Source organism: Balaenoptera musculus, chromosome 11, assembly GCF_009873245.2.
Source record: "Balaenoptera musculus isolate JJ_BM4_2016_0621 chromosome 11, mBalMus1.pri.v3, whole genome shotgun sequence".
Classification (NCBI taxonomy): domain Eukaryota; kingdom Metazoa; phylum Chordata; class Mammalia; order Artiodactyla; family Balaenopteridae; genus Balaenoptera; species Balaenoptera musculus.
This window is the reverse complement of record NC_045795.1, coordinates 88,601,715-88,626,771: the sequence shown is the minus strand read 5'-3', so window position 1 is coordinate 88,626,771 and position 25,057 is coordinate 88,601,715. Positions and strand designations below refer to the sequence as shown.

The following is a 25,057-nucleotide window of genomic DNA, read 5'->3' as shown; positions in this document are numbered from 1 at the left end:
TCTCTCTTACAGAAATTTCCATGGAATTTAAAAGAAGATAACATACTCTAAAAGAATCAGATACTAACATAATTTCAAATTCTAAATTAAATAATCATCAGGACAATGTGGTAGCAGCTATTTATGGCCACATAGTCAAGAAAATTAAAATATTCTTGAATATATTTAGTTTCTGTATATTACCAATTTTTTTTCAAATTTGTAAAACTTAATTTCACTGAAATGGGAATAAAGGGTTAGTTTTGACATAAAATTATTGACTACATATTTTGCAGGTATGGGCAATGTTATCATATAAGACCAATATATGATAAAGAAAAAAGGAAATCAAACTTTGTACATTCTTCAAAAAATCACATCTGAAATGAGGTGTGGAAATAAACTAATATATTCCAGCATACATTCAAAAATGTTTGTAAAATTCAATGAATTCAATGCCGGAAAACTATTATTAATCAGAATCTTTGGATGGCAGTCTACTTTCAAGTAAGTTAAAATACTTGTTCATCAAACATGTCAAAATAATAGAGGGGGGAAAACAGCTTTCCACTGTTACAGAAGAAATTTAGAAATGACATTCAAAAAAAAAAGTCACCTGAGCAGATATAAGATGTTATGCCAAATTCAAGGAGGAAGGTCTATTTTAGTAACTTTTAACAGAGACGTATATAAAGAGAAAATGAGTAGGGTTTGAAATCCAAAGATATTCATGTTGAAATCCTAGCTCTGTTGATTTCTAGTTGTGTGGTGATGGGCCAGTCTGTCTATCAGCCTGGACCTCCGTTTCTGTATCTAGAACACAGTGTTAATGATGCTCTCTTGACAACATTGTTCTCAGAATGTGAAATGAGTAAGCAAAATTCCTAATAGTGCTTAGTAAGTGGTGACTATTCCTTGCGAGTCATCCTTTTGATACGAATAATCTTTATTAGCCCATGTACCAAAATTTACTGAAAGACTTTCAGTATTTTTTTGAATGGGAGAGGATTTAGAATATTGGTAATAAAAATATTAGGAATTGTAAACCTTGGGGGATCGATTATAACGAAATCAACCTGTGTAACCTTTCTTAAATTATCTACCACTGTTAAACTCTATTTCACAACATTCTAATCATGATGATCTTTAAAATATACAAATAAAATATATTTATAAAATATACAAATCTTAGCCCTTTTTTCTTAAAAGATATTATTCTATCATTATACTTAGCATGTGGACCTAAAAAAAGGAAAAACACACAAAGGTAATAAATAACACATAAAGAATCCTCACCTCCCATTTGATAATCATTTCCTTGGGTTGAGAAGCTTGAACCCTTATGTTTTGTGGATTCTTGTCTGGAGCTGAAAAATTACAAGTATTAAAATTACTTTTTCCCACTGTGTGGTCCATAGATAAATCATCATATCATCCCTCCTCCCACAAAAAAACAGATTTTTAAAAACTTTGATTATATTTGTTTATTTCTATCTGGCCCAGTTTGAAAAAAGATTTACGGCAGTTTTTTTTTTTTTCCCCAGCTGTACTGAGATATAATTGACATATAACATTGTGTAAGTTAACATTATGTTAAGGTGTACAACATAATGATTTTAGAATGTATATATATCACATATATATAATATTTATATGTGTATATTGTGAAATGATCACCACAATAATGTTAGTTAACACATCTATCACCTCACATAAGGCAGCTTTTAAATATATATTTTACTTCAGGGAGTAAAATCGTGTTCATGGAGTGATATAATTATTATTCAATGGAGAGTGGAAGGTTTTCTTTACCTGTCTTCATTTTAACCCTGCTCTTTAAATTTTAAACCTACTTTTAAAAATCTAAACCCACTATTTAAATATACATTTTAAGTTTTAAATCTGCTTTACCTTTTCTATTAGAATTATTGTTAGAAATTTTGTTGTGAATATTTGCCTCTAAGTGAATAAAATTAAAGATCATGTATTAATATCAACAGCCAAGTTTTAGGGGCATCAAATAGGAAACAGCAGTTAATGTGCCCATGAAATATATTCAGATGGATCCATTTCATAAAAAAGGGCTAAATATGGAGTTTAGTGCCAAGATTAATTTATACTAAAATCATACAAGTATCTGATTCAGTTATTATCTCCCCTTGCTTTTTCTCAATCCTAAAAGAGAATTCTATCCTAGCATATTTATTTCAGCCAGAGGAAAAAAAACCAGGCTATGACCACATTGATAACCATCCCAATTCAGTAATACAAATTTCAGCACTGTCATTATTTTATTGGTTTATAACATTATATAAGTCTCATTTGTACAATATTATAGTTTGAATTCTGTATACACTACTACAGCATGCTCATTCTTGAGAATTTGTTTAAAAAGCATCTTGGGAATTTAGATAGGTATTAGATATCCGTTTAGCTATTGAGATACAAAAATACACTAAATGGATAAAATTAATGACATTAGATGCAATGAAAATTTAACAAGCTGCCTATAACATGTCAAATGTTTTATTTCAGAAAGTTGAAATGAGGAGAAAAATAAACAGAGAAAGTTGACTTTCTCCCTATATACTGAACTTCAATTTAGAACTTACTTTATGGTACCTGATTTTAACACGATACTTAGCTATCAGAAATTACTCAGAGTAATGCTTGTTCACGTACCTCCTTGTAATATCCTGCTATCTATCAAACATTTACACACGACTTTTGAGACTGATGTACTTTAAATAGTTTGCGTGCTGTTAAGTTTACAGAGCTATTCAAGCTCTCTACTGGGAGAAATCTAAAATCCTACACCAGGTTATCAATCCTTTCTTTTTTCCCCCCCCCCGAGATGTTCAAAGATGCGACAGACTAAAACTTGTTAGGAACTTGAGGTGTGAACTTACATACCTGCTGGGGGTGTTTCATGATGGTCTGATGGCTGGCTAGGCTGGCTTCTCCCTACTTCATTCACGGCTATGACCCTGAACTGGTATCTCACATACGGAGCCAAAGATAACATGACTGTTGTTTCCTCTCCTTGGACTCTAGTCAATTCTTCCCACCTTCCAGGTTCCTCTCTGTTTCCTTCAAATTCTATAATATACTCTGGCAGTAGGAACATAGAAAAACACATTCGAATGGATTGAGAATGTTTAAGTTATACTAAGATTTATATACAATATTAAACATTTTAAAGGATGTTCTAAGGATAATCCACCCTTGGTGGTATTGATGGCTTTAATATTAATTTTAACTCTGGAAACTACAGTTATCCCAAGTCATCCCTACCGCTAATATTGCTGTTGTGATCATCTCCAGCCTCCCATGTCAGCCGAACACTTCTGTTCTGTCTTTCAGACAAGTGAAGGTTTTCTGGTGGATCCGGAACATCTGATTAATAATGAAAAATAACGGTGAGGAGAAGGCAGATCATTGCCTTTGTCGATCCCACTTCCTCACTCAGGCACACTGCAAGCCCCCTTCTCTTCGGGGCCCGTCTCCACTCTGAACTGCCAAATCTCACCAATCCTTCTGGTTCTATTTCAAATGGATAGGGAGGGTGGGAGGGAGATGCAAGAGGGAGGAGATATGGGGATATATGTATATGTATAGCTGATTCGCTTTGTTATAAAGTAGAAACTAACACACCATTGTAAAGCAATTATACTCCAATAAAGATGTTAAAAAAAAAACCCAAAAAACAAATGCAGCTTCCTTCACATCTGTACATTCCTTCCCTACTGTATTACCTCACTCTATGGTGATTCCCAGTTCTCAAGGGGCCATCTTTGCCCACCGGCATCAGAATATTTTTTAGGAGTAGTTATTAACGATGAAGATTTCTGGGCCCTATTTCTCTGGCTTACTGAAAGAGCTGGGCCCAGGAGTCTGCATTTGTAAACAACTGTCCTGGTAGATATCATGAACAATGAATTTTGAGAAACATGAACTTGATCAAGGAGACCAGTATCTTCCAGCTCATATGCTTATTTATATGCCTGGTTCATCTCCTGTATGTGACTAAATGGATCTTCCAGAGTAGGAACCATATTTTATTAATTTTTGCACCACCCACAGTGCCTTGCACATAAATGTTTTGTGACTAAATAATTAAGTGAAAAATATATTATCACTTCAACCATGCATCTAATTATCATATTAGAGCAATAAATTTAGGCCCTATGACTACAGGAAAATAAGAGAACATGAACTCAGGCTTTCTTTTCTACATGGTTTGGATTTTTATTTTAATTTGTAACAGTGAGTTATCAGTATATTATAGCAACTTTTATACTCTGTTGGCCTGGAGTTCTAAAGAAGAATAGGAAGGGCATTTATACTGGAAGAGGAAGATATGGCACTGAATGTTGTGACAGAGCCTAGAAAATTGAGTCGGCGATGACAAACTTTAAGTGTTAAAGTACATGGAAATTTCTGGTACTTTAAAAATAAAAGGAACAGTTAAAAAAAAATCTGATCCCTAATGATCCTGACTTCCAAACTTTGGTTTCAATTCTCCCATGTATTCAAGGACATTTATCTTTTCTCAGAGGAGACAATGAAAGTAATATCTAATGGGGCCTTCTTATGGGCTCTTTCTTCTCCAAGTGGGAAGCAACATCCATGGCTCCTGCTGAGTATTTGACAATTGTTGGAAATTTATACTGACAAAAAAATTGTTTTCAATTCAGAAGAGAATGTGTTTATTTTAAAAATGTGGTCAGTGGCTGCGTCCACACTGTAGAGCCTTAAATAAGAGCTTATTTCCTCAACAGGCTTGAGGATCTCTGAGCTCAGAGAACTTAGGCTCCTGTCTTCAGCACTCACTAAGGCCACTCATTTCTGACGTTTTCTGAACCAGCCAACGCAGCCTGTTGTGTCTGACATTAAAATCTGCTCTTTCCGAGAACCACATGGAGCTACGATTGATGGACTGCAATTGAGACCTAAACGAATGATGCTCTTAAAGGACGTTTCTGGCAAGGCTTCCGAAAGTAACTTCTGTTTAAAATGGGTCAAGCATAGACTTTAAAACACTGTTTTCCAGGAAAAAGAGTCTTTTAGAAATTATACATGGATTTGTCATTTGTTACTGTCAGTTATGGGGCTATGCTTCTTAAAATCAGAGGCTGGCCTGAAAATTAGAATGCAAATGCCAAGAAGTGGTTAAGAAAATGCAGCCTATCTCCTAGATTATTTTTTATTATTTTCTTTTCATTCTAAAAACGTTTGGTAATTACCTAAGTAAAGAGTACATGTAATCCTAGCCACAATTTATTTAAAATGATCAAAATTCAACAGTTCTAGAAGATGGCAGCCTCATCACAAGACAGATGTATTAAATTTCACAAGAAACTTTAGATGGCATGTACCAAGTGGTAGGGACCCCAGTCTCCTTGCCATTGCTCAAAATACTTGGGTGCAAAGGCCATGGATCCTGACATTTACACTTATAATTGTCGTGCCTGGGATAAACTCCAGTTTACCTTAGACTCAACTATTTTGTCTGGAGAATTACTACTGGAATGATTACTAAGGACTGAACCTTTCTGCCCCTGTGGTAGCTGAAACATATCACCTAAAGGTTTCATTCTTTTGAACCAAGTCCATACCACCTACCACCTGGGAACTACATTTTTTTTTTTCTTTTTTTGAAAACCCAACATGGTGGCCATTTGCTTCGCTTGAAAGATGGTGGTCATTTATCTCACTTAAAATATAGGGGCCATTTGCTTCACTAGGAGAGAACCTGCCTATTTATTCATTTTTCACCAGCCTACCTCAAAAGAGACTGAATTCTTTCCTCTCAGTCTGTACCCATGGTAGGCAACCTACCTGTGAATCCCAGCAACCAAAGCGGTAAAGATACAAATACCTGTTAATAATCAGGATTAATCTAGACATATGGCAAAGGTTTTTAGGCCAAATCAAACCTCTTCTAAGGACTATCAGCAAACTCAAGGAAAACTAAATGGTACCCACTGAAACAGAATTATAAGAGAAAACTGTAAAAATGTCTTTATCAGTCAGGGTCCCAGCAGAGAGTAAACAGTTCACACAAGTTAGGGTACTTCAAAGAGATTCTAATCAAGACTCTTTCAAAAGATGTGAGCGGGATATCCAGGGTGGAGGGTGAGGGGTGGGGAGGGCAGTTACTGGAATCCCATCAGAGGGAGCTGTGTGGACAAAGCCTCTGAGAGAATCAGTGGCTTTGGCAGAGGGACACACACAGCCAGCCTGCAGGGAGGGATTATCCAGAAAAAACACACTCTCCCCCCACTGCCTCTGCTGCCAGGGCTCCCCGACGGCTGAACCGAATGAAAGCTTGAGGGTAAGTGGTTTGTTGGTGTCCACACAGGTCAGGTTTCCAGATTCAGAGAGCTGGTGGACGGTGAATCTGGAAGGGAAACTAGGAGAGCTATCCAACAGACGGTCTAAGAGCTATCAACATGGGTAACTGCAGGGGTAATTGCACTGATTACACCACTGAGGTGTGCACATTGTTTTCTAATTAGTATTATTATTTTAAAAAATCAGAGGCCTTTCTTTGCAGAAGAACCCTTGAAGTCCCTCCCTCCCCCCCTTCCTGGGACCCTGGGAGCTGAGCTGGGTCTAGGCCACTGGTTTAGGGCAGGACCACTGTTTAATCACCACTGGGCCCCTACCCTGACCCTCCATGCTAGCCCATCTCCATTCCTCAGCCACATTTCTCTGTGCACTAGGAAAGTGTAGCTCAAGGGTCCTGGGAACTCAAGCATGCTTCAGTTTTCTTTCTGCTGATAGCATCACCTACCTCCCACTGCTTCTGGCAACATTACCCAAGTAGAAAAAAGAAATTAAGCATCAATTAACTTCTTTAGAACCAGAAGAGGCGAAAGCATTCGAAAGTAGGGTCACTCTTTAATTGAAAATTTTAAACTAACAATAAATTGCACGGGCTTAAATAATCATTGGTTTAATTGCCTAAGAACAGTGGAATTTAATCAGTAATGGAGAAGAAATGAACAAAGATTTCTTTATTCGTTAGTGCACTTACCAAGGACAGTTACTTGAGTCATAGCAGCAGTGCTATCTAGAGCAGTGTGAGCTGAACACGAGTATACACCTTGGTCTTCTACGGTGACATTAGATATAGTCAAATTAGCTCCATCAATAATTATCCTACCAGGAAAAAAGTGAGTCTATGATGAGGATGAAACAAACAGAAACAATAGAAATGTAATCCTTTCAAAACTAAATATTCCCCATAGAAAGCAATTTAAGGAAGAATTTTAAAACAACTTGTCCCATAATGCAAATTTTATTAGAGAATGCCATACTTGAAAACTGGAAAGTATTATTCAAGCACACACAAATGTCTACAAGCCATGAAAGGGATCAGGTTGGTTGGTTGGTTTGTTTTTAAATTACCAAATCCAACCATCTGTGATTCATGGGTCAGTGACGGAACCATCTTGCCTGGTGTGTCTGAAGAGTGTACCATACCTCACAATAGCTAAGATAAATTTGAATAATTCTTAAGGTATGTTTAGGGAACCACCTACATAGGATCAACTTGGGTGCTTCTTACAAAGGCAGATTCCTGAATCACACCCCAGTTCTACAGAACCAGAATATCTGAGATGAAGTCTGGCAATCTCTATTTTTGACAACTTTCTCTTTTCTCCATCCTTCCACCTCCCACATAGAATGCACTTTAAGATGTGATAAAAAGTGAACTCTGTGACTTATCTGAACAGTAGATGGCAGACTAGTACTTCTTTTTGCAAATCATTTGGTGCTGGCTTTTTATTATTTGTTCTCTTTTTGCCAATTTGTAATTGAGTTTACTATATGAATTTTTAAAATATGAATTATACCTTTTACCCTATGCCTGTGTATTGTTAGCATAACTATTCAAGTATTTTTAAAAAAAATAAAGTTCCATTAAATCTGAGATATATTCACAGCAGTGTGCTATTTAGTTGAAATAAACAATGTCTTCCTTGTGGGGAGGGAGAGAAAATCTTAAATAATTTAGTTTCTTAACATAAAACTCATATAGGCTGCTGAAAAGTTCGAGTTATAGAAAACCAATTAAAACTGTAGTAAAGTCAAACATGGTTCTGCCCTTTGATTACAGACAAAGTCGGCCCCTTAACCCTCCACCAATCACTGAATGATTTGCTAATCAATACTACCTGGTATTGCTAGTCAAGAATCTCACTATAATTCTAATGATAAAGCTTTGACACAGTTTCTCAGTTCATGTTAGTTATGTGTCCATTTGGTACAAATATCAGAATATTACATACACTGACAATTTTGCAAAGTTTACCTTCTTAGATGAAGAAATACAATTTACTAACCTCTTCAAGAGGGCTGTTTGTGCCCTGCACATCCACGAGGGCCCAGGGGAGCTGAAATCTAGCCTACAATCTTCTTGCCAGGATTTGTACCCTGGTGTGGGGCTGCTTCACGCCAGAAAGAAAGGGCAACTTTAGGGCAACTTTTCTGTAACGCACTGTCTTTTAAAACTCACAAATGTACCTCATTTAATCAAGGTAGAATGACCCCCTGGTCCTTGAAATCTGGTAGGTATGATGTACCCAGGGAGGTTATTAAAAATTTCCTTTGTCAGGCTCAGTCCAGTTTCCAAATCAGAACTTTTGGGAATAGGACAAGGGCCACTGCATTTGAACGTGATACCTAGGTAATTCTGGCTCACATCAAAATCTGACAACTATTTGTGTTAGCAAGGATACACTCTGCTATGCTGAAGTAATAAACAGCTCCAAATTCTCAGTGCCTAAGACCACAACTCTTTATTTCTGTCTTACACTATGTTTCCATCATAGGTCAACTGTATTCTGCTTGAAGAAATCCTTGTTAAGCACATTATACATTTTAAAAATGGTTTCTACTCTACATAGAACCTGTTCTCTGGCTTCATCGTCATCTCTGTTCCTCTCAGTCTTCTCCCCTGTTTTTACCTGCTTAACCACCTCCCATGAGAAACTTGCCATCATTCTACAACCTCTCACCTCCTTCATCTGAAATATCCAGATCCCTAGTCCCCGAACCATGTTAACCTCCAGTGTTTTCTTGCTCCATTCCGTCTTGTAACAAATTTCGCTCCAGGCAATATTAAAAATGTTGCTTTCTTTGGAGACCTGTGTTTGAGGCTCAGTTCCACCAACTATGACTTGTATAATCTTGCATAAAACTTGGGGCCTAATTCACCTTATTTAAGAAATGGGGATAACAATATTTTCTTTCTTTTCAGGAGAAGTAAATGAGGGAAAACACATAAAGTGATTCGTGTATAGAGCCTGGCTTACTATGTCCTCAAAGAGTGTTACTAATAATATTAATCAAATTGATTTAATTCATTGTTGGCTTGTAACTAATCACATTTCTTAATGCCCCCAACTCCCATTCCTCCTGCCTTTCTGCTTGAACAAATTACCTTAGTTCCTCTTTTCTTAGGAAGAGACCCTTCTGTCCTTATAATCTCTGCCTAATCTAATGCCTTATAACCTCTGCATCCTTCTCCCCTAGCCCTGAGTTCTACCCCATTCATCTCCTGCCATTTCTGAGGGGAAAAAGAAGTCCTTCCTTGATGCCAAGATAAAGCCCTCCCACTTGTGCTTTTGACACCTTTTCCCTCTCATCCGCCTTTTCACGGACACATGGATACATCCCATATCCCTCTGCCATCCCTCTCCTTCAGGACTGGGTCATTCACTCTGTCTATGGTCATGAACAGTCCCCATTACATTTGTTAAGGACAGTCTAAATTTTAAAAGTGGTTTGATATCATATCCATACTCCATTTCATTTTTCATAACAATATTGTATTGTCTAGAGCCACCTGCAGGTTAGAAATCCACAGAAAATTCCTGGAGGTCATTTCAGCCTTCCTAATAGGTTTACGGTGAGGATAATAGAGGGAAAGCATGTATGGGAGGCACTAACATAACATGAGGCACCCAGCAGGTATAATGGTCCAGGGTAGCAGTTTCCAACGCTTCTCATACCCCTGTACATAACAGGGGACAAAAGGGGAGACAAGAAGGTATTTTACTTCTCATTTTCCTCTATGTGCCTTTGGATCAGAAATTTAACCACTTTCTAGGTAAAAGCTTCTGGTTCCCAGCCTAGTGATAAGGAGAAGGTGTCCCGGCAGAAGGTGAGAAATGGGAGCTTACTAATGGTTCTACAGAAATTTAGCAGATACCTGTGACCTCAACTCCCTGCTACAATTCCATGCCTGCTCCTGCCTCCAGTCAAGACCAGCCTGCAACAGTCACTCCCAGCCCTTCCCACCCCAAATATCACTTCTGTGTTAAGGAAAACTAGAAGAATGTCTGCATTACTTAGGTGACTCAGAGAGCCAGAGGCTCAATTGAGTGTCAGCCCCAGCATCCTGCAGAGGCTATAAAACTGAGTCACACAAAGAGGCTGGTTGGAGAGTCTGGATTCAGGGCCTAAATATGCAGGTCACATTATCAACAAGGCACGAGTCTGATTCCCTTCTTGGCTATAACCCAGAGGTTATACGGAAGACCCAAATAACTACACACTTGACAAAAGAGGGAGAATTTGGGGGAGATCTGAGCAGTTGACAAATCAACTCACACCTAACCAAAGGCTGAAGATCTCTGTTGCAATGTGTAGCCTGTTAGGTATCAACAATTATTCTCCTTTTATGTCACTGACAACTGGTTGCAGTACATATGCTGCCTTTCCACAAACATGAAATACAGAGGAGGGATGAGATGGAATAAATTAAGTACCCAGGCTGAGACCAATAAATGCCTTTATATAGAAGTGGCACACACACCCACAAATACCAAAAAAGACCAAGCAGGTAACAGAAATGAGACAAGACTACCAGAGAAATGAGGAGAATGAGTCATCACAGCTAAACTGGACTGAGTACTGAGTATATTCTAAGTGCTTGGTGTTAACTCATAATAACCCTATGATGAAGTTACCTTAAACAATTTTTTTGAACTAAACTATGTTATAGAATATAAAACTAAGGCACAGAAAAGTTAGGCAGCTTGTCTAAGGTCACAGACCCAATAAGTGACAAAGTTGGGATTCAATCCCAAGCCCCTGGGTTCCAGAGCCCATGCTCTTAATGATGACACTGCCACCATCTCGCCTAAGGAATGCAAGTCCTGTCTAAAGACCTTCAGATTTAGTTTTTCAGAATGATGAATAACAAAATAAGACAGCGGGTGAGATTTGGATCAAGGATGGTCAAGTTTTAACCCCTAACTCAGCAACAATGCAAAAGGAAGGGGAATGTCCTCTGCTTCCAAAAGACAGTACACGCATTCATTAAATATTGACTGCTTTCTCTTCCTTTGATACACTTAACAGTGTTTAAATATAGTACTAGTCAGCGTCTAGTCACACTTACTCTACATTCTCTCTTCTACACTTTTACGTATTCTTTACAAAGAAGCTGGAAGGCTCAAAAATATACTTGTGAATACTTACCAATGGGAAGGATCTGAGATATGATTTAGCTTCCACCCATGAGATAAATTCCTATGAGATTGGGAGGTAGAAGAGAAATGGGCACCATCTCCTCTGGGGACTTGTGAGCAGACAGTGACTCTGGCAGATATAAGAACTGGCAGTGCTGGACTCACCAGGAGAACCAGTGGGGTGAGGGGGGGGCAGTGAAGACAGCAGCAATTTCCAGACATGTGAATTGCAGCTGCAGTGCCACATCACCGAGAACCCAAAAGCTTAGTAAGCAGCACTCATAGACCTCTCTCCTCCACTCTTTCCAATGGTTTTGTGAGCACCCAAGCCCACGCAATAAATATTCCTCAAATAACAGGAGCAGTTTCTGTTGCCTGCACTCACAGGATGGTACAAGTTACATGAAAAATAGGTAGCAAAAATGAGGAGAGAAACGTGTGGAAGTAAAGTGAAACAAGTACACTGTTTGACCCTTTAAATATTGCCTTAAAGACTGAAATGTAATAAGCAGTTTTTATATTTTAATTCAGTGTGTATACTTTTACAACTATTTTTCTTTCAAATGCAAGGTTTAATCCCAAGAAAATATTATGAGATACTATAATAGTTTACCATAAATGGGTGTTGTATTTTGTTAAATTCTTTTTCTGCATCTATTGAGATTATCATATGGTTTTTATCTTTCAATTTGTTAATATGGTGTATCACATTGATTGTTTTGTGTATATTGAAGAATCCTTGCATTCCTGGGATAAACCACACCTGATCATGGTGTATGATCCTTTTAATGTGTCGTTGGATTCTGTTTGCTAGTATTTTGTTGAGGATTTTTGCATCAATGTTCATCAGTGATATTGGCCTGTAATTTTCTTTAAAAACATACCAATTGCTGACAAATACATGAAAGGATGCTCAACATCACTAATTGTTAGAGAAATGCAAATCAAAAACACAATGAGGTATCACCTCATATCAGTCAGAATGGCCATCATCAAAAAATCTACAAACGATAAATGCTGGGGAAGGTGTGGAGAAAAGGGAACCCTCTTGCACTGTTGGTGGGAATGTAAATTGATACACCACTATGGAGAACAGTATGGAGGTTCCTTAAAAAACTAAAAATAGAACTACCATATGACCCAGCAATCCCACTACTGGGCATATACCCTGAGAAAACCATAATTCAGAAAGAGACATGTACCACAGTATTCACTGCAGCACTACATACAACAGCCAGGACATGGAAGCAACCTAAGTGTCCATCGACAGATGAATGGATAAAGAAGATGTGGCACATATATACAATGGAATATTACTCAGCCATAAAAAGGAATGAAATTGAGTTATTTGAAGTAAGATGGATGGACCTAGAATCTGTCATACAGAGTGAAGTAAGTCAGAAAGAGAAAAACAAATACCGTATGCTAATGCATATATATGGAGTCTAAAAAAATGGTACTGATGAACTTAGTGGCAGGGCAGGAATAAAGACACAGTCATAAAGAACGGATTTGAGGACCCAGGGGGAGAAGGGGAAGCTGGGATGAAGTGAGAGAGTAGCAATGACATATATATAGTACCAAATGTAAAATAGATATCTAGTGGGAAGCTGCTGCATAGCACAGGGAGATCAACTCAATGTTTTGTAATGACCTAGAGGGGTGGGATGGGGGTTGGGAGGGAGGCTCAAGAGGGAGGGGATATGGGGATAAATGTATACATTTAGCTGATTCACTTTGCTGTACAGCAGAAACTAACACAACATTGTAAAGCAATTATACTCCAATAAAGATAAAAAAAAATAGTTTACCTACCTGCCATCCTCTGTGCCATTAATTTCAAAGGCTTCTCCATCTTTACTCCAGGATAATTTTAAACTGTATTTCAAATGTGAGTCACATTTGCTCTCACAATGTAATTCAAGTGTGTGTGATCTGGGGACACGAGGATTCTTAGGAGAAACTCTAAGTTTTGTAGCATCTGTTTTTACAAAATAAAGATACTAGTTAGAGCTATAGAGCACAGCTTACTTTGCTATCAAGTGCCTGCAATTTAATCAACCAAAATGGTCAACACTGATAGTCAAATCCTCATGCAATGTTTGTCACACTGTTATTTCCTAACATCACATATCATTACTATTTTCATTCCTTCCAAGCCAGGGCACCTGGGTAGAAGTATTATATTAATAGCAATTTCCCAAGAGTGTAAGCAAGTAAATGCCTCTGGATATTGAAAATAATATAAATTGTCCTTCTAGTGCTTCTGGACATGTGATCAAAATACCATAAAGAGGAAATCAATTAATTTTCTATTAACTTGTTTATTATTAACTCAAATCTGAGGTTAAATGGTGAAGCCCATGCATAGATGAACTAACAACATGAAGGTGTGGAATGCGAACATAAGCACCATGAACGTGGAGGCTTTGCTTGTTTTGTTTCATTCAAGTAACTCCAGAGCCCAGAAGGGAGCCTGTGTACAGTAGGTACTCAATACGTATTTGTTGAATGAGTTACAGTGAGTCATATTTGGAAAGTAAATTTGTAATATCAACAATATGAATAAAATACCTAGGAATAAAAATAAAATACCTAGGAATAAACCTACCTAAGGAGACAAAAGACCTTATGCAGAAAACTATAAGACACTGATGAAAGAAATTAAAGATGATACAAACAGATGGAGAGATATACCATGTTCTTGGATTGGAAGAATCAACATTGTGAAAATGACTATACTACCCAAAGCAATCTACAGATTCAATGCAATCCCTATCAAACTACCAATGACATTTTTCACAGAACTACAACAAAAAATTTTACAATTTGTATGGAAACACAAAAGACCCCGAATAGCCAAAGGAATCTTGAGAAAGAAAAATGGTGCTGAAGGAATCAAGCTCTCCAACTTCAAACTATACTACAAAGCTACAGTAATCAAGACAATATGGTACTGGCACAAAAACAGAAATATAGATCAATGGAACAGGATAGAAAGGCCAGAGATAAACCTACGCACACATGGTCACCTTATCTTTGACAAAGGAGGCAAGAATATACAGTGGAGAAAAGACAGCCTCTTCAATAAGTGGTGCTGGGAAAACTGGACAGCTACATATAAAAGAATGAAACTAGAACACTTCCTAACACTGTACACAAAATAAACTCAAAATAGATTAGACCTAAATGTAAGGCCAGACACTATAAAACTCTTAGAGGAAAACACAGGCAGAACACTCTATGACATAAATCAGAGCAAGATCCTTTATGACCCACCTCCTAGAGAAATGGAAATAAAAACAAAAATAAACAAATGGGAACTAATGAAACTTAAAAGCTTTTGCACAGCAAAGGAAACCATAAACAAGAGGAAAAGACAACCCTCAGAATGGGAGAAAGTATTTGCAAATGAAGCAACTGACAAAGGATTAATCTCCAAAATATACAAGCAGCTCATGCAGCTCAATATCAAAAAAACAAACAACCCAATCCAAAAATGGGCAGAAGACCTAAATAGACATTTCTCCAAAGAAGATATACAGATTGTCAACAAACACATGAAAGGATGCTCAACATCACTAATCATTAGGGAAATGCAAGTCAAAACTACAATGAGGTATCACCTCACACCACTCAGAATGGCAATCATCAAAATATCTACAAACAATAAATGCTGGAGAAGGTGTGGAGAAAAGGGAACCCTCTTGCATTGTTGGTGGGAATCTAAATTGATACAGCCACTATGTAGGACAGTATGGAGGTTACTCAAAAAACTAAAAATAGAACTACCATACGACCCAGCAATCTCACTACTAGGCATATACCCTGAGGAAACCATAATTCAATAAGAGTCATATACCACAATGTTCACTGCAGCTCTATTTACAATAGCCAGGACATGGAAGCAACCTATGTGTCCATCGACAGATGAATGGATAAAGAAGATGTGGCACATATATACAATGGAATATTACTCAGCCATAAAAAGAAACGAAATTGAGTTATTTGTAGTGAGGTGGATGGACCTAGAGATGGTCATACAGAGTGAAGTAAGTCAGAAAGAGAAAGACAAATACTGTATGCTAACACATATATACGAATTGAAAGAAAAAAAATGGATCTGATGAACCTAGGGGCAGGACAGGAATAAAGACACAGACGTAGAGAATGGACTTGAGGACATGGGGAGGGGGAAGGGTAATCTGGGAAGAAGTGAGAGAGTAGCACTGCCATATATACACTACCAAATGTAAAACAGATAGCTAGTGGGAAGCAGGTGCATAGCACAGGGAGATCAGCTCAGTGCTTTGTGACCACCTAGAGGGGTGGGAGGGACGGGATATGGGGATATATGTATACATATAGCTGATTCACTTTGTTATACAGGAGAAACTAACACAACATTGTAAAGCAATTATACTCCAATAAATATGTTAAAAAACAAAACAAAACAATATGAAGCTCAAACATTGGTACATGGCTGTCTTGGAAAATGTCTGTTTCTTTATAATTGTTTCAAAACATATAATCCTTACTCTTAAGGACCATATTAAAGGCAGATATACTTTACCCCAATGTGGCACTTGGTAATCCTCTCAGAAGCCAAATCTCATGAGCTGACCTCCAACTCCACAATCATGTTCTAATATTTGCTATCTATATGTTACTCAAGAAACTGATTAAAAATTGAAGTGTTAGTAAAATTGAGTTTTTGATATTCCAAGCAAGAAATTTGAAGAGGTTATCGAATTGAGTTAATTTCAAGTGAATTACTAAACATCCTACTCCTAATTCTAAATTTAAAGAAATCCATTGAATCACAATTGATACCATTTAATAAGCACTTATTTCATTTAACTAGACTCTGGGAAGAAGTTCACATTCATTGTGACATTTTACAACAATTCTAGGAATATTAATATCTCTACCTTACCGAGAAGATAACTTAAGGCTAAAATGAAATTAAGTAAGGATACTAATATTTTCTAACTAGTAAGGGACTGAGCTGTGATTTGAACTCAAGACTGGAAGAGACCAAAGCTCATGCTGCATAGCCTCTTATTCAATTCCATTCCTGACATTTCTTTTTCATATGTAAAAAGTATGCCCTTAATTCTCATGGATACGATTCCTATATAACCCTTACATATAAAATGGACATTAGAGCAGACCAAAAGTTTATGAACTTGGCCTTCTCTCTGGCCACTAGCTGTTTTGAGGTCCACTTTGGGCCAAGCGCTCTGTTGGGCAATAGGAATGTGAAGGTTCATTTGGATTCCAGACTTCACTCTCATTATCTTTCACCTGGCGGAGTTGCTTATCTTTGATCTAGGTTGGTTTTATAAAGTATAAAAAGAATCATCTTCATTGATGTTATAAGAGCATTTTAAAAATTGCACATACCACTTGAAAATGCAGAGAGACATCCACTATAAGTAGACATCAATGAATATTAACGTGCCTTAAAAATATAGTCCATGGGGCTGGCATGTTGGATAACTTAGGGTACAGAAAAAAATACGATGGAAGAATAAAAGAAGGAAAGAAGGGTGTGCGTGTGTGTGCAGAGAGAGAGACAAATGTTAAGGTAGCAGTGAAAACAGATGATTCAACGAATATGTACCTGTTATCTAAGCAGAGGTAGTAGCAGGCCATGAGAGTGACCTGTCACAGGAAATACAAACCCTCCCTCCATTTACTATAGAACCTTTCTATTCTTTGTGTTTCCCTGAAAAGGGTTCTCTGAGCAATTTTAAAGTCAAAATATTGCTGATGCCTGTGGATCTGGGTTCCAGTCGGCCTGAATCTAGGTGCTGAGATGCTCCTCTTTGGGACACTGACATATCTTGGCACATACTTAACTATTGGGAGCAATTAAAAATGAAACAGGCTGCTTGAACAAGAGAAAAAATACAGAGCTGTTTATGACTCAAAAAGAGGACAAAACCCTCCTCATTTTGTCATGCCGGAGTCTTTACGAAACTGATCCTTTATGAGTTTGTGAAATTTTTAGTTCAAAGAGTTGAATACTGGTGACATTACACTGAGTTGGTTATTGAAATAAAATAGAGTTACAGGAATACACCGAAATAGGGGACTTTTAAATATTGCTGGTCACCCATCACCAAGAACACCTAGTTCCCGCTTACAATTGTATAAAGCCATGGACACATCATCGACATATCCTATAATTCTTGTGAGGGTCGTTTAGATGAAATGTAGGAGTTTTGAAACAGTCGAAAGAAATTTAACGGATGCCCGAACTTAAATCATATTGTTTCACTTGGGAAAATGAAAAACTGAAGCCATGTGACAATTCATGCAAAGTAAAAACAAAATAAAATTACTTCTAATATCCAAATTGGCTGTGACTGCTGTTTTTCCTTTAGCATTTTCTACCCAACAAGAGTAGGAACCAGCATCTTCTTCTGTGGTCTCGTTGATCTGTAATGTGCCATTCTCATGGAAGTGATACCGTCTGCCTTCAAGGGGTTTTGCTTCTTCCACCTTCTGCCTATAGAAAGTAGAAATCAATTTGGGTTTGATAGAATCCTATACTCTTTTGCAAACTGGCCACTGATGTCATTCAGTCTTATCCCTTCTTCAGGAGCTTAGCAGACCTTATGAAATGTTCCATTAGAGTTCACAATTTTTCCAAAATAGGCGATAGGTATACATCTTACCTGCCCAAATAGACTGACTGGAGGAAATCTGCGTCTGAGCTCTGTGCTTCTGCTGTATTTATAATAGCGCTCAGTACCACTTTGCATCTGTCCTCAGAGTTTAATAAATAGTTTCTGCCTTATTGATGGTGAACCCTTTAGTTAGTCATTGCTTCAGGGTACTAAATGGGAAAGCTAGTAATTGAAAGAGATAATAAACATTCTGAACCTCCTGCTGTCCTAGAGGAACATTGTTCCCTCAGAAATATTATAGGCCAGGAAGTCTTTCCTGTCCTGTGGACATGGATTACATTGACCCTCATCACCCAGTGTCATTTTTTCCTACATTCATCCATTTTCCAAGCATTTGCTGCCACAGCTTGATTCTCCCTATACATTTCACAGTAAGAGGCTACTGGAGAGAAAATATCCAAAGGACAAAGTCTGGCTGCTGTTCACACGAGATTTTACAGGGCGGGCACTAGGGTAAGGCAAGTGAGGCGCTTGCCTCAGAGACAAAATTTAAGGGTTGCCAAAAAAAAATCTCAGTATAATCAAGATAAATATTTTAATGAGGTATTTCTAAAAATCAAAAATAATACAAAAAAATCCACAATGAACAAAATATCCAAATTTTAAATAAAGACAGAATCTGACCCTATATTTGGATGACCTTGCCTTGCTCTCCTCATTCTAATCTCAGCCCTGCAGAGCCCTGGGAAAAATTATTTAAGACTAGTTTAACCAAGTTTTTCTAGTGAAGGAACAAATATGGTCGATTCATACAATGATGTGTTTGGAGTTACTATACCAACCCATATATCAAAATTAAATTCAAAATACATGTTGACAAAGTTTTAAACATAGGCACTTGGAATGAAATACAGACTTAACAATTATTTAGATAATACCCAAAACAACAACAGTAATGTATGACCTTAGATATATCCGTAATGGAGACCTAAACTACCTATAAAATTGTCTTAGCAATCACTTCAATTTTTTGCTTTCCTTTGTGAGCAAAAATGGCTCTCCATATTTCCCCATGTGAGAGAATACTACAAATCTAGTCAACAGTGCCAGGAAAGGTAGGTAAGTAAGTTTGCTACCTTATTTCTCAGAGGCACTCGCTACATGTAATAACTTGACACAGTGCAGCCTGTCAAATGATGGATGAAGAAACAAGGCACAATCTACAACTGACAATCTCTTAAGAAAACCGTGTAACAGCTTACCAGGACACAATTGCCTCGGGTGAAGCGAAGAACTCACAATGTAAGAAAGCACTGTACCCAACCACCGTAGCATAATTTTCTTCATCTGCAGTTTGTATCAATGGACGGACATCTATTGGAAAACAATATAAATGCAGTTTTAAATGTTCATATAAGTAATACAAGCAAATTAATTTTTTTCTATATCCTAGCCATATTAATAAGGGAAAGCAGTTGAATATCACAGTACGTATTCTTGAATTAGAAAGTATCCCAATACAATACATTTTTGGAAGTATAACTTTTAGTATGCGGTCTCATGCTGAAATGTAAGGTGAAAGGTACTTTGATTTTTCCCCATGTTTTATGTGCCAAGAGTTCAATCTACTTGTGAGTATGATCATGAGCATTTTCTTGTAGAAAAGAGCAGACAAATAGTCTGCTCCCAGGTATGCTTACCTACAACATCGATGTTGGCATTGGCAAGGATAGTGCCATGGACATTCGAGGCTTCACACTGGTACACAGCGGTGTGATTCGGTTGCACATTGGTAAAACTGATTTCCCTGGGGGAGATGACATCACCAGAAAATGGATTTCCTACAAGAGATTAAAGACTGTCAGTGTGATAAAAAATAGAACCTAAAATATTTATACACTATTCATTAAACGTGTCACACAGTATTTATATTTTAAGACCAGTTTAGGGTGAATAAGAGTTCATTGAAGCCAATTCTTTAGAATTTCTTAACATCAACCATGATTTTTGCTTTCCAGACCCTTCTGCAATTTCAATCGTCCTTCAAATGAGTATTTATTGCCAAAATATGTGTTGATCTCTAGCTGTCTGCCTCTCCATACCCACACCCACAAGTAAGATTCCACATTTTCTGTTTAGCACTCAAGTCCCACTATGAACTGAATCTCACTTACTCTTGTAATTGAAGTCCTGATACTGCCCAGCATAAACCACATGACCAACGCAGCTGGATCCCCCCAATCCACCAATATTGACTGCTATCTTCCCCCTTGACATGTTGTTCCTCTGTTTCACTTCTCTGCCCTTCTGCAATTTTCCCATCTACAGCATTCATTTCAATTGCCCTGCTTTGCTATTTAACCACTTCAGATAAATAGCTCATATATTTCATTTTCCCAGGAGGACTAAACTCTTCTTGAGAGCACAGACCAGGTTTTCTACCTTTTCGGCAATAAATCTTACCCCACTGCTTATCCATGTATAATTCTGGAAATATCTTTTGGAAGTGAGAAAATCTAATATTTATGGTACTTTATTTTTTTTTTAAGATTTATTTATTCATTTATTTATCTTGGCTGAGTTGGGTCATCGTTGCTGCACGCGGGCTTTCTCTAGTTGCGGCGAGCGGGGGCTACTCTTCGTTGCGCTGCACAGGCTTCTCATTGCGGTGATTTCTCTTGTTGCAGAGCACGGGCTCTAGGCGCACAGGCTTCAGTAGTTGTGGCACGAGGGCTCAGTAGTTGTGGTTCGCAGGCTCTAGAGCACAGCCTCAGTAGTTGTGGCGCACAGGCTTAGTTGCTCCGTTGCATGTGGGATCTTCCCGGACCAGGGCTCGAATCCCTGTCCCCAGCATTGGCAGGCGGATTCTTATCCACTGCACCACCAGGGGAGCCCCATTCCCACAGCATTTGGCCATGTGCCAAAGCACGTGCCCTGCTCTGAAACTACAAACAAGAAGTGGGAAGAGAAACATATTAGCTAGGAATGTTGAATAAGGGGCACAAATGTTAAAATTTTTCAATTATGGGCTTCCCTGGTGGTGCAGTCGTTAAGAATCCACCTGCCAATGCAGGGGACACAGGTTCGATCCCTGGTCTGGGAAGATCCCACATGCCACGTAGCAACTAAGCCCGTGTGCCACAACTACTGAGCCCACACACCACAACTACAGAAGCCCACGCGCCTAGAGCCCATGCTCTGCAACGAGAAGCCACCGCAATGAGAAGCCCACGCACCACAATGAAGAGTAGCCCCTGTGCGCTGCAACTAGAGAAAGCCTGCGTGCAACAATGAAGACCCAATGCAGCCAAAAAAAAAAAAAAAAAATAGAAAAAAAAGAAAAAGCGACTATGCTAAGTTTAATGTCACAGAAAACACTGAATATTACATAACAAACTAGATAATTTATTTAACATCTTTATTGGAGTATAATTGGTTTACAATGGTGTGTTAGTTGCTACTGTATAACAAAGTGAATCAGCTATGTGTATACATATATCCCCATATCCCCTCCCCTCTTGCGTCTCCCTCCCTCCCACCCTCCCTATCCCACCCCTCTAGGTGGTCACAAAGCACCGAGCTGATCTCCCTGTGCTATGTCACTGCTTCCCACGAGCTATCTATTTTACATTAGGTAGTGTATATAAGTCCATGCCACTTTCTCACTTCGTCCCAGCTTACCCTTCCCCCTCCCCGTGTCCTCAAGTCTATTCTCTATGTCTGCATCTTTATTCATGTCTTGCCCCTAGGTTCTTCAGAACCTTTTTTTTTTTTTTTTTTTTTTTAAGATTCTTATACATCATTTTTCCCTCTGGGAGTAAGAAATAAATACATCTTTACACTTAACTGTGAGCTCCATGGGGGGCAAGACCTTGTCTATGTGTTGTACACTATGTTCCTAGTGCCTAAAGAGCAGCTATCACAGAGGAGGCAGTCAGTAAATATCTCTTGGAATGACTGGAAACATTTTTGTTGGGTGGCATTTTACCCATGGCAGAAAAATAGCCCCTGAAAGATGGCCACAGTCTAACTGGATAGGATGATTATCCTGGATTATCCAAGGGGGCCCAAAGGAATTATAAGGCTCCTTATAACCAGAGAACCTTTCCTGGCTATGGCCAGCCAAAGAGAGACGTGACTACGAAAGGATGGTCAGAGAAATGCAACGTTGCTGTTTTGAAGTTGGAGGAAGGGAGCCGTGAGCCAAGGAATGTGGGCAGCCTCTAGGAGCTGGAGAAAACAAGGAAAGGGTTTCTCTCCTAGAGCCTCCAGAGAGAAGCACAGCACCGCTGACACCTTGATCTAAGCCCAGGGAGACTTGCGTTGGCCTTCCAACCTACAGAATTGTAAAATAATAAATGTGCACTGTTTTAAGCCACTGAATTTGTCATAATTTGTTATGGCAACAATAGAAATTTGATACAATACCGTAGGACAATTTATCTCTTAAGAAGCATCAAGATGAGTAGCTCTTACAAGTTTTTTAACGTTAAAAAGAATTGTGTCTTTGATCTCATCCTGTACTCTCACACCCTACTTCGAGTTTTTACAAGTTTCAGAGTAAACCCCATCATCCTGTTCAGTTCTTATACCATTTGCCCCATGGTAAACTGAGTCTGCATAGCATTACAAAAAGAAGAAATGAAACTATGGCCTCCTGTTTGGGTGACAAGTAATTAAACATTGCTCCAAGATGCCTTCTGGGATAGGTATGGAAACTGCAGAGTATTGTGGCATACAGACTTCCAGGAGCTCCCAGAATTCTAGAAAGCCAAGTTCTTAAACAAAAACCACTAATCCTGACATAAGTTGTCTTTGGTCAGCTCAAAGGGCAAAAATGCAATATAGGGGGAGAAACTTCAGCTCCGGAATTAATCATTTCAGTTCCATTTATGGCTCTAAATTCACTCGGGTAGTGTCCTCAATCAAGTAAGTAATGTAATCTCTGAGCCTCATTTGCCACATCTACAACCTGAAGAATAAAAATATCTCCTTTGCAGGGCCCACTAGGAGGCTCAGAAATATTGGATGCAAAGTATTTGAAAAAGGTTAGGCTTGTAATCAATAATAGTAATCATTTTGATTTAATTTTCAAATATTCTATATAAAGGATATGTAATTGCTAAAAATATAAGCTTAAAGAGATTTCAAACCCTTTAGTGATCCCACTGTCATCAAACATCCCAATTATAAATGGTTATGACCTGTTGGCAGGGAAGCAAGGAGAGCTGTGGAAAGAACACAGAACATGGGTTCCAAAAATGTGGCTTTGGTTCTAGGTCTGCCATTACTCAGCTGTGCTATCTTGCATTAGTTTGTCTTCAGCCTTGATGTGCTCATCCATCAATAAACGTGTTGGCTCTATTTTGGATATAAATCCATAACCTAACTGTTACTACTACCAATCTAGCCCAAGGGCCCAGTATCTTTTAGGCAGCTCCTAATTGGAGTCATACAGTTGCTTCTCCATTCAGAGGCCAGAAAAATTCTTTGTTAATAAATTAGAGCCTGTCACTCTTCTGCTCTAAATCGTCCAAGAGCTGCCCATCTTATTCACAAACCTCTTTCAGATCTCTACTCAAAGGTAAATAACCACAAGGATCTTACTAGTATTATCTTAAAATCGGAGAGCAGCTCTAGGTCCTGGACTTCTCTTACACCCACCCCTTCCCCAGCTAGTTTTCACTTTACCACATTTATGTGTTTATTTGTCTGTTGCTTGTCTCTCCCCAATAGAATGTCCGATTCATGAGAGCAGGGACTGTCCGTTTTATTCACTGCTATCTCCCAAGCAACAAGGCCAGTGCCTGGCACAAAGAAGGCATTCAATAAATATTATTGAATGAAATAATCAATCTGTTAAATATAAATAATCGTACTCCCTTTAAAAGGCTCATGTGGGGACAAAGCAGTATGTGAATGTTCTTCATAAACAGCCAAGTGCTATTCAAATATAAAATTTTATGATTTTATGTTCCAGAAAATCTGCATTTTTTATTTTAGCATCCTTAACATTCTTTATAAACAAAAGTTGTTTTCATTTCTGATTTACCTGAAGTCTTATTTTTCATTTCTTATTCTGTTCTCTAAAGAGATGAGGAAAAATGTCTCAAATTGAGGAAACTAATAATGAGGGCTGAAGTGTCATCAACAGATGAATGAATAAAGAAAATGTGAGATAACTGCTATATTTAAAATGGATAACCAACAAGGATCTACGTATAGCACAGGGGGCTCTGCTCAATGTTATGTGGCAGCCTGGATGGGAGGGGAGTCTGGGGGAGAATGGATACCTGTACATGCATGGCTGAGTTCCTTTGCTGTGCACCTGAAATTATCACAGCATTGTTAATCGGTTATACTCCAATATACAATAAAAAGTTAAAAAATAAATAAATAAAAACAAGACAGATTCACAAAAGCAAAAAAAATAGAAAATGTGAGATATATATATATATCATACACACACATATGCACACAATGGAGTATTATTCAGCCATAAAAATGAGAAAATCCTGTCATTTGTAACAGCCTGGATCAACCTTGAGGGCATTATTGTAAGTGACATAAGTCAGACAGAAAAAGACAAATACTGTATGATCTCACTTATATGTGAAATATAGAAAACAAAACAAAACAAGCTCATAGATACAAAGAACAGTTAGTGGTTGCCAGAGGGTGGGAAGATGGGCCAAATGGGTGAAGCGGGTAAAAAGGTATAAACTTCCAGTTATAAAACGAATGTCATGGAGATATAATGTACAGCCTGGCAGTAATAGTTATTAATACTGTATTGCATGTTTGAAAGTTGCTAAGAGAGTAGATCTTAAAAGCTCTCATCACAAGCAGAAAAATTCAGTAACTCTGTAAGGTGACAGACATTAACTAGACTTAACTGCGGTGATCATTTTGCAATATACACAAATGACAAACAATTATGTTGTACACCTG

The 25,057-nt window shown here is 38.1% G+C and overlaps 1 protein-coding gene across 10 annotated transcripts in view; it reads right to left on the bottom strand.

Moving 5' to 3' along the window:
- The window catches only part of CHL1 (cell adhesion molecule L1 like), a 202,911-nt gene that overhangs the window by 20,302 nt on the left and 157,552 nt on the right, over positions 1 to 25,057 (bottom strand). For all 10 annotated transcript variants that reach the window (XM_036869264.1, XM_036869258.1, XM_036869265.1 and 7 more), the window contains 8 exons: positions 19,807 to 19,947; positions 19,369 to 19,480; positions 17,819 to 17,985; positions 13,284 to 13,449; positions 7,022 to 7,146; positions 3,274 to 3,375; positions 2,893 to 3,090; positions 1,276 to 1,346 (listed from right to left, as the gene is read on the bottom strand). In XM_036869264.1, coding sequence (XP_036725159.1) covers positions 1,276 to 1,346; positions 2,893 to 3,090; positions 3,274 to 3,375; positions 7,022 to 7,146; positions 13,284 to 13,449; positions 17,819 to 17,985; positions 19,369 to 19,480; positions 19,807 to 19,947 — 1,082 coding nt within the window. The remainder of the gene's footprint in view (positions 1 to 1,275; positions 1,347 to 2,892; positions 3,091 to 3,273; positions 3,376 to 7,021; positions 7,147 to 13,283; positions 13,450 to 17,818; positions 17,986 to 19,368; positions 19,481 to 19,806; positions 19,948 to 25,057) is intronic.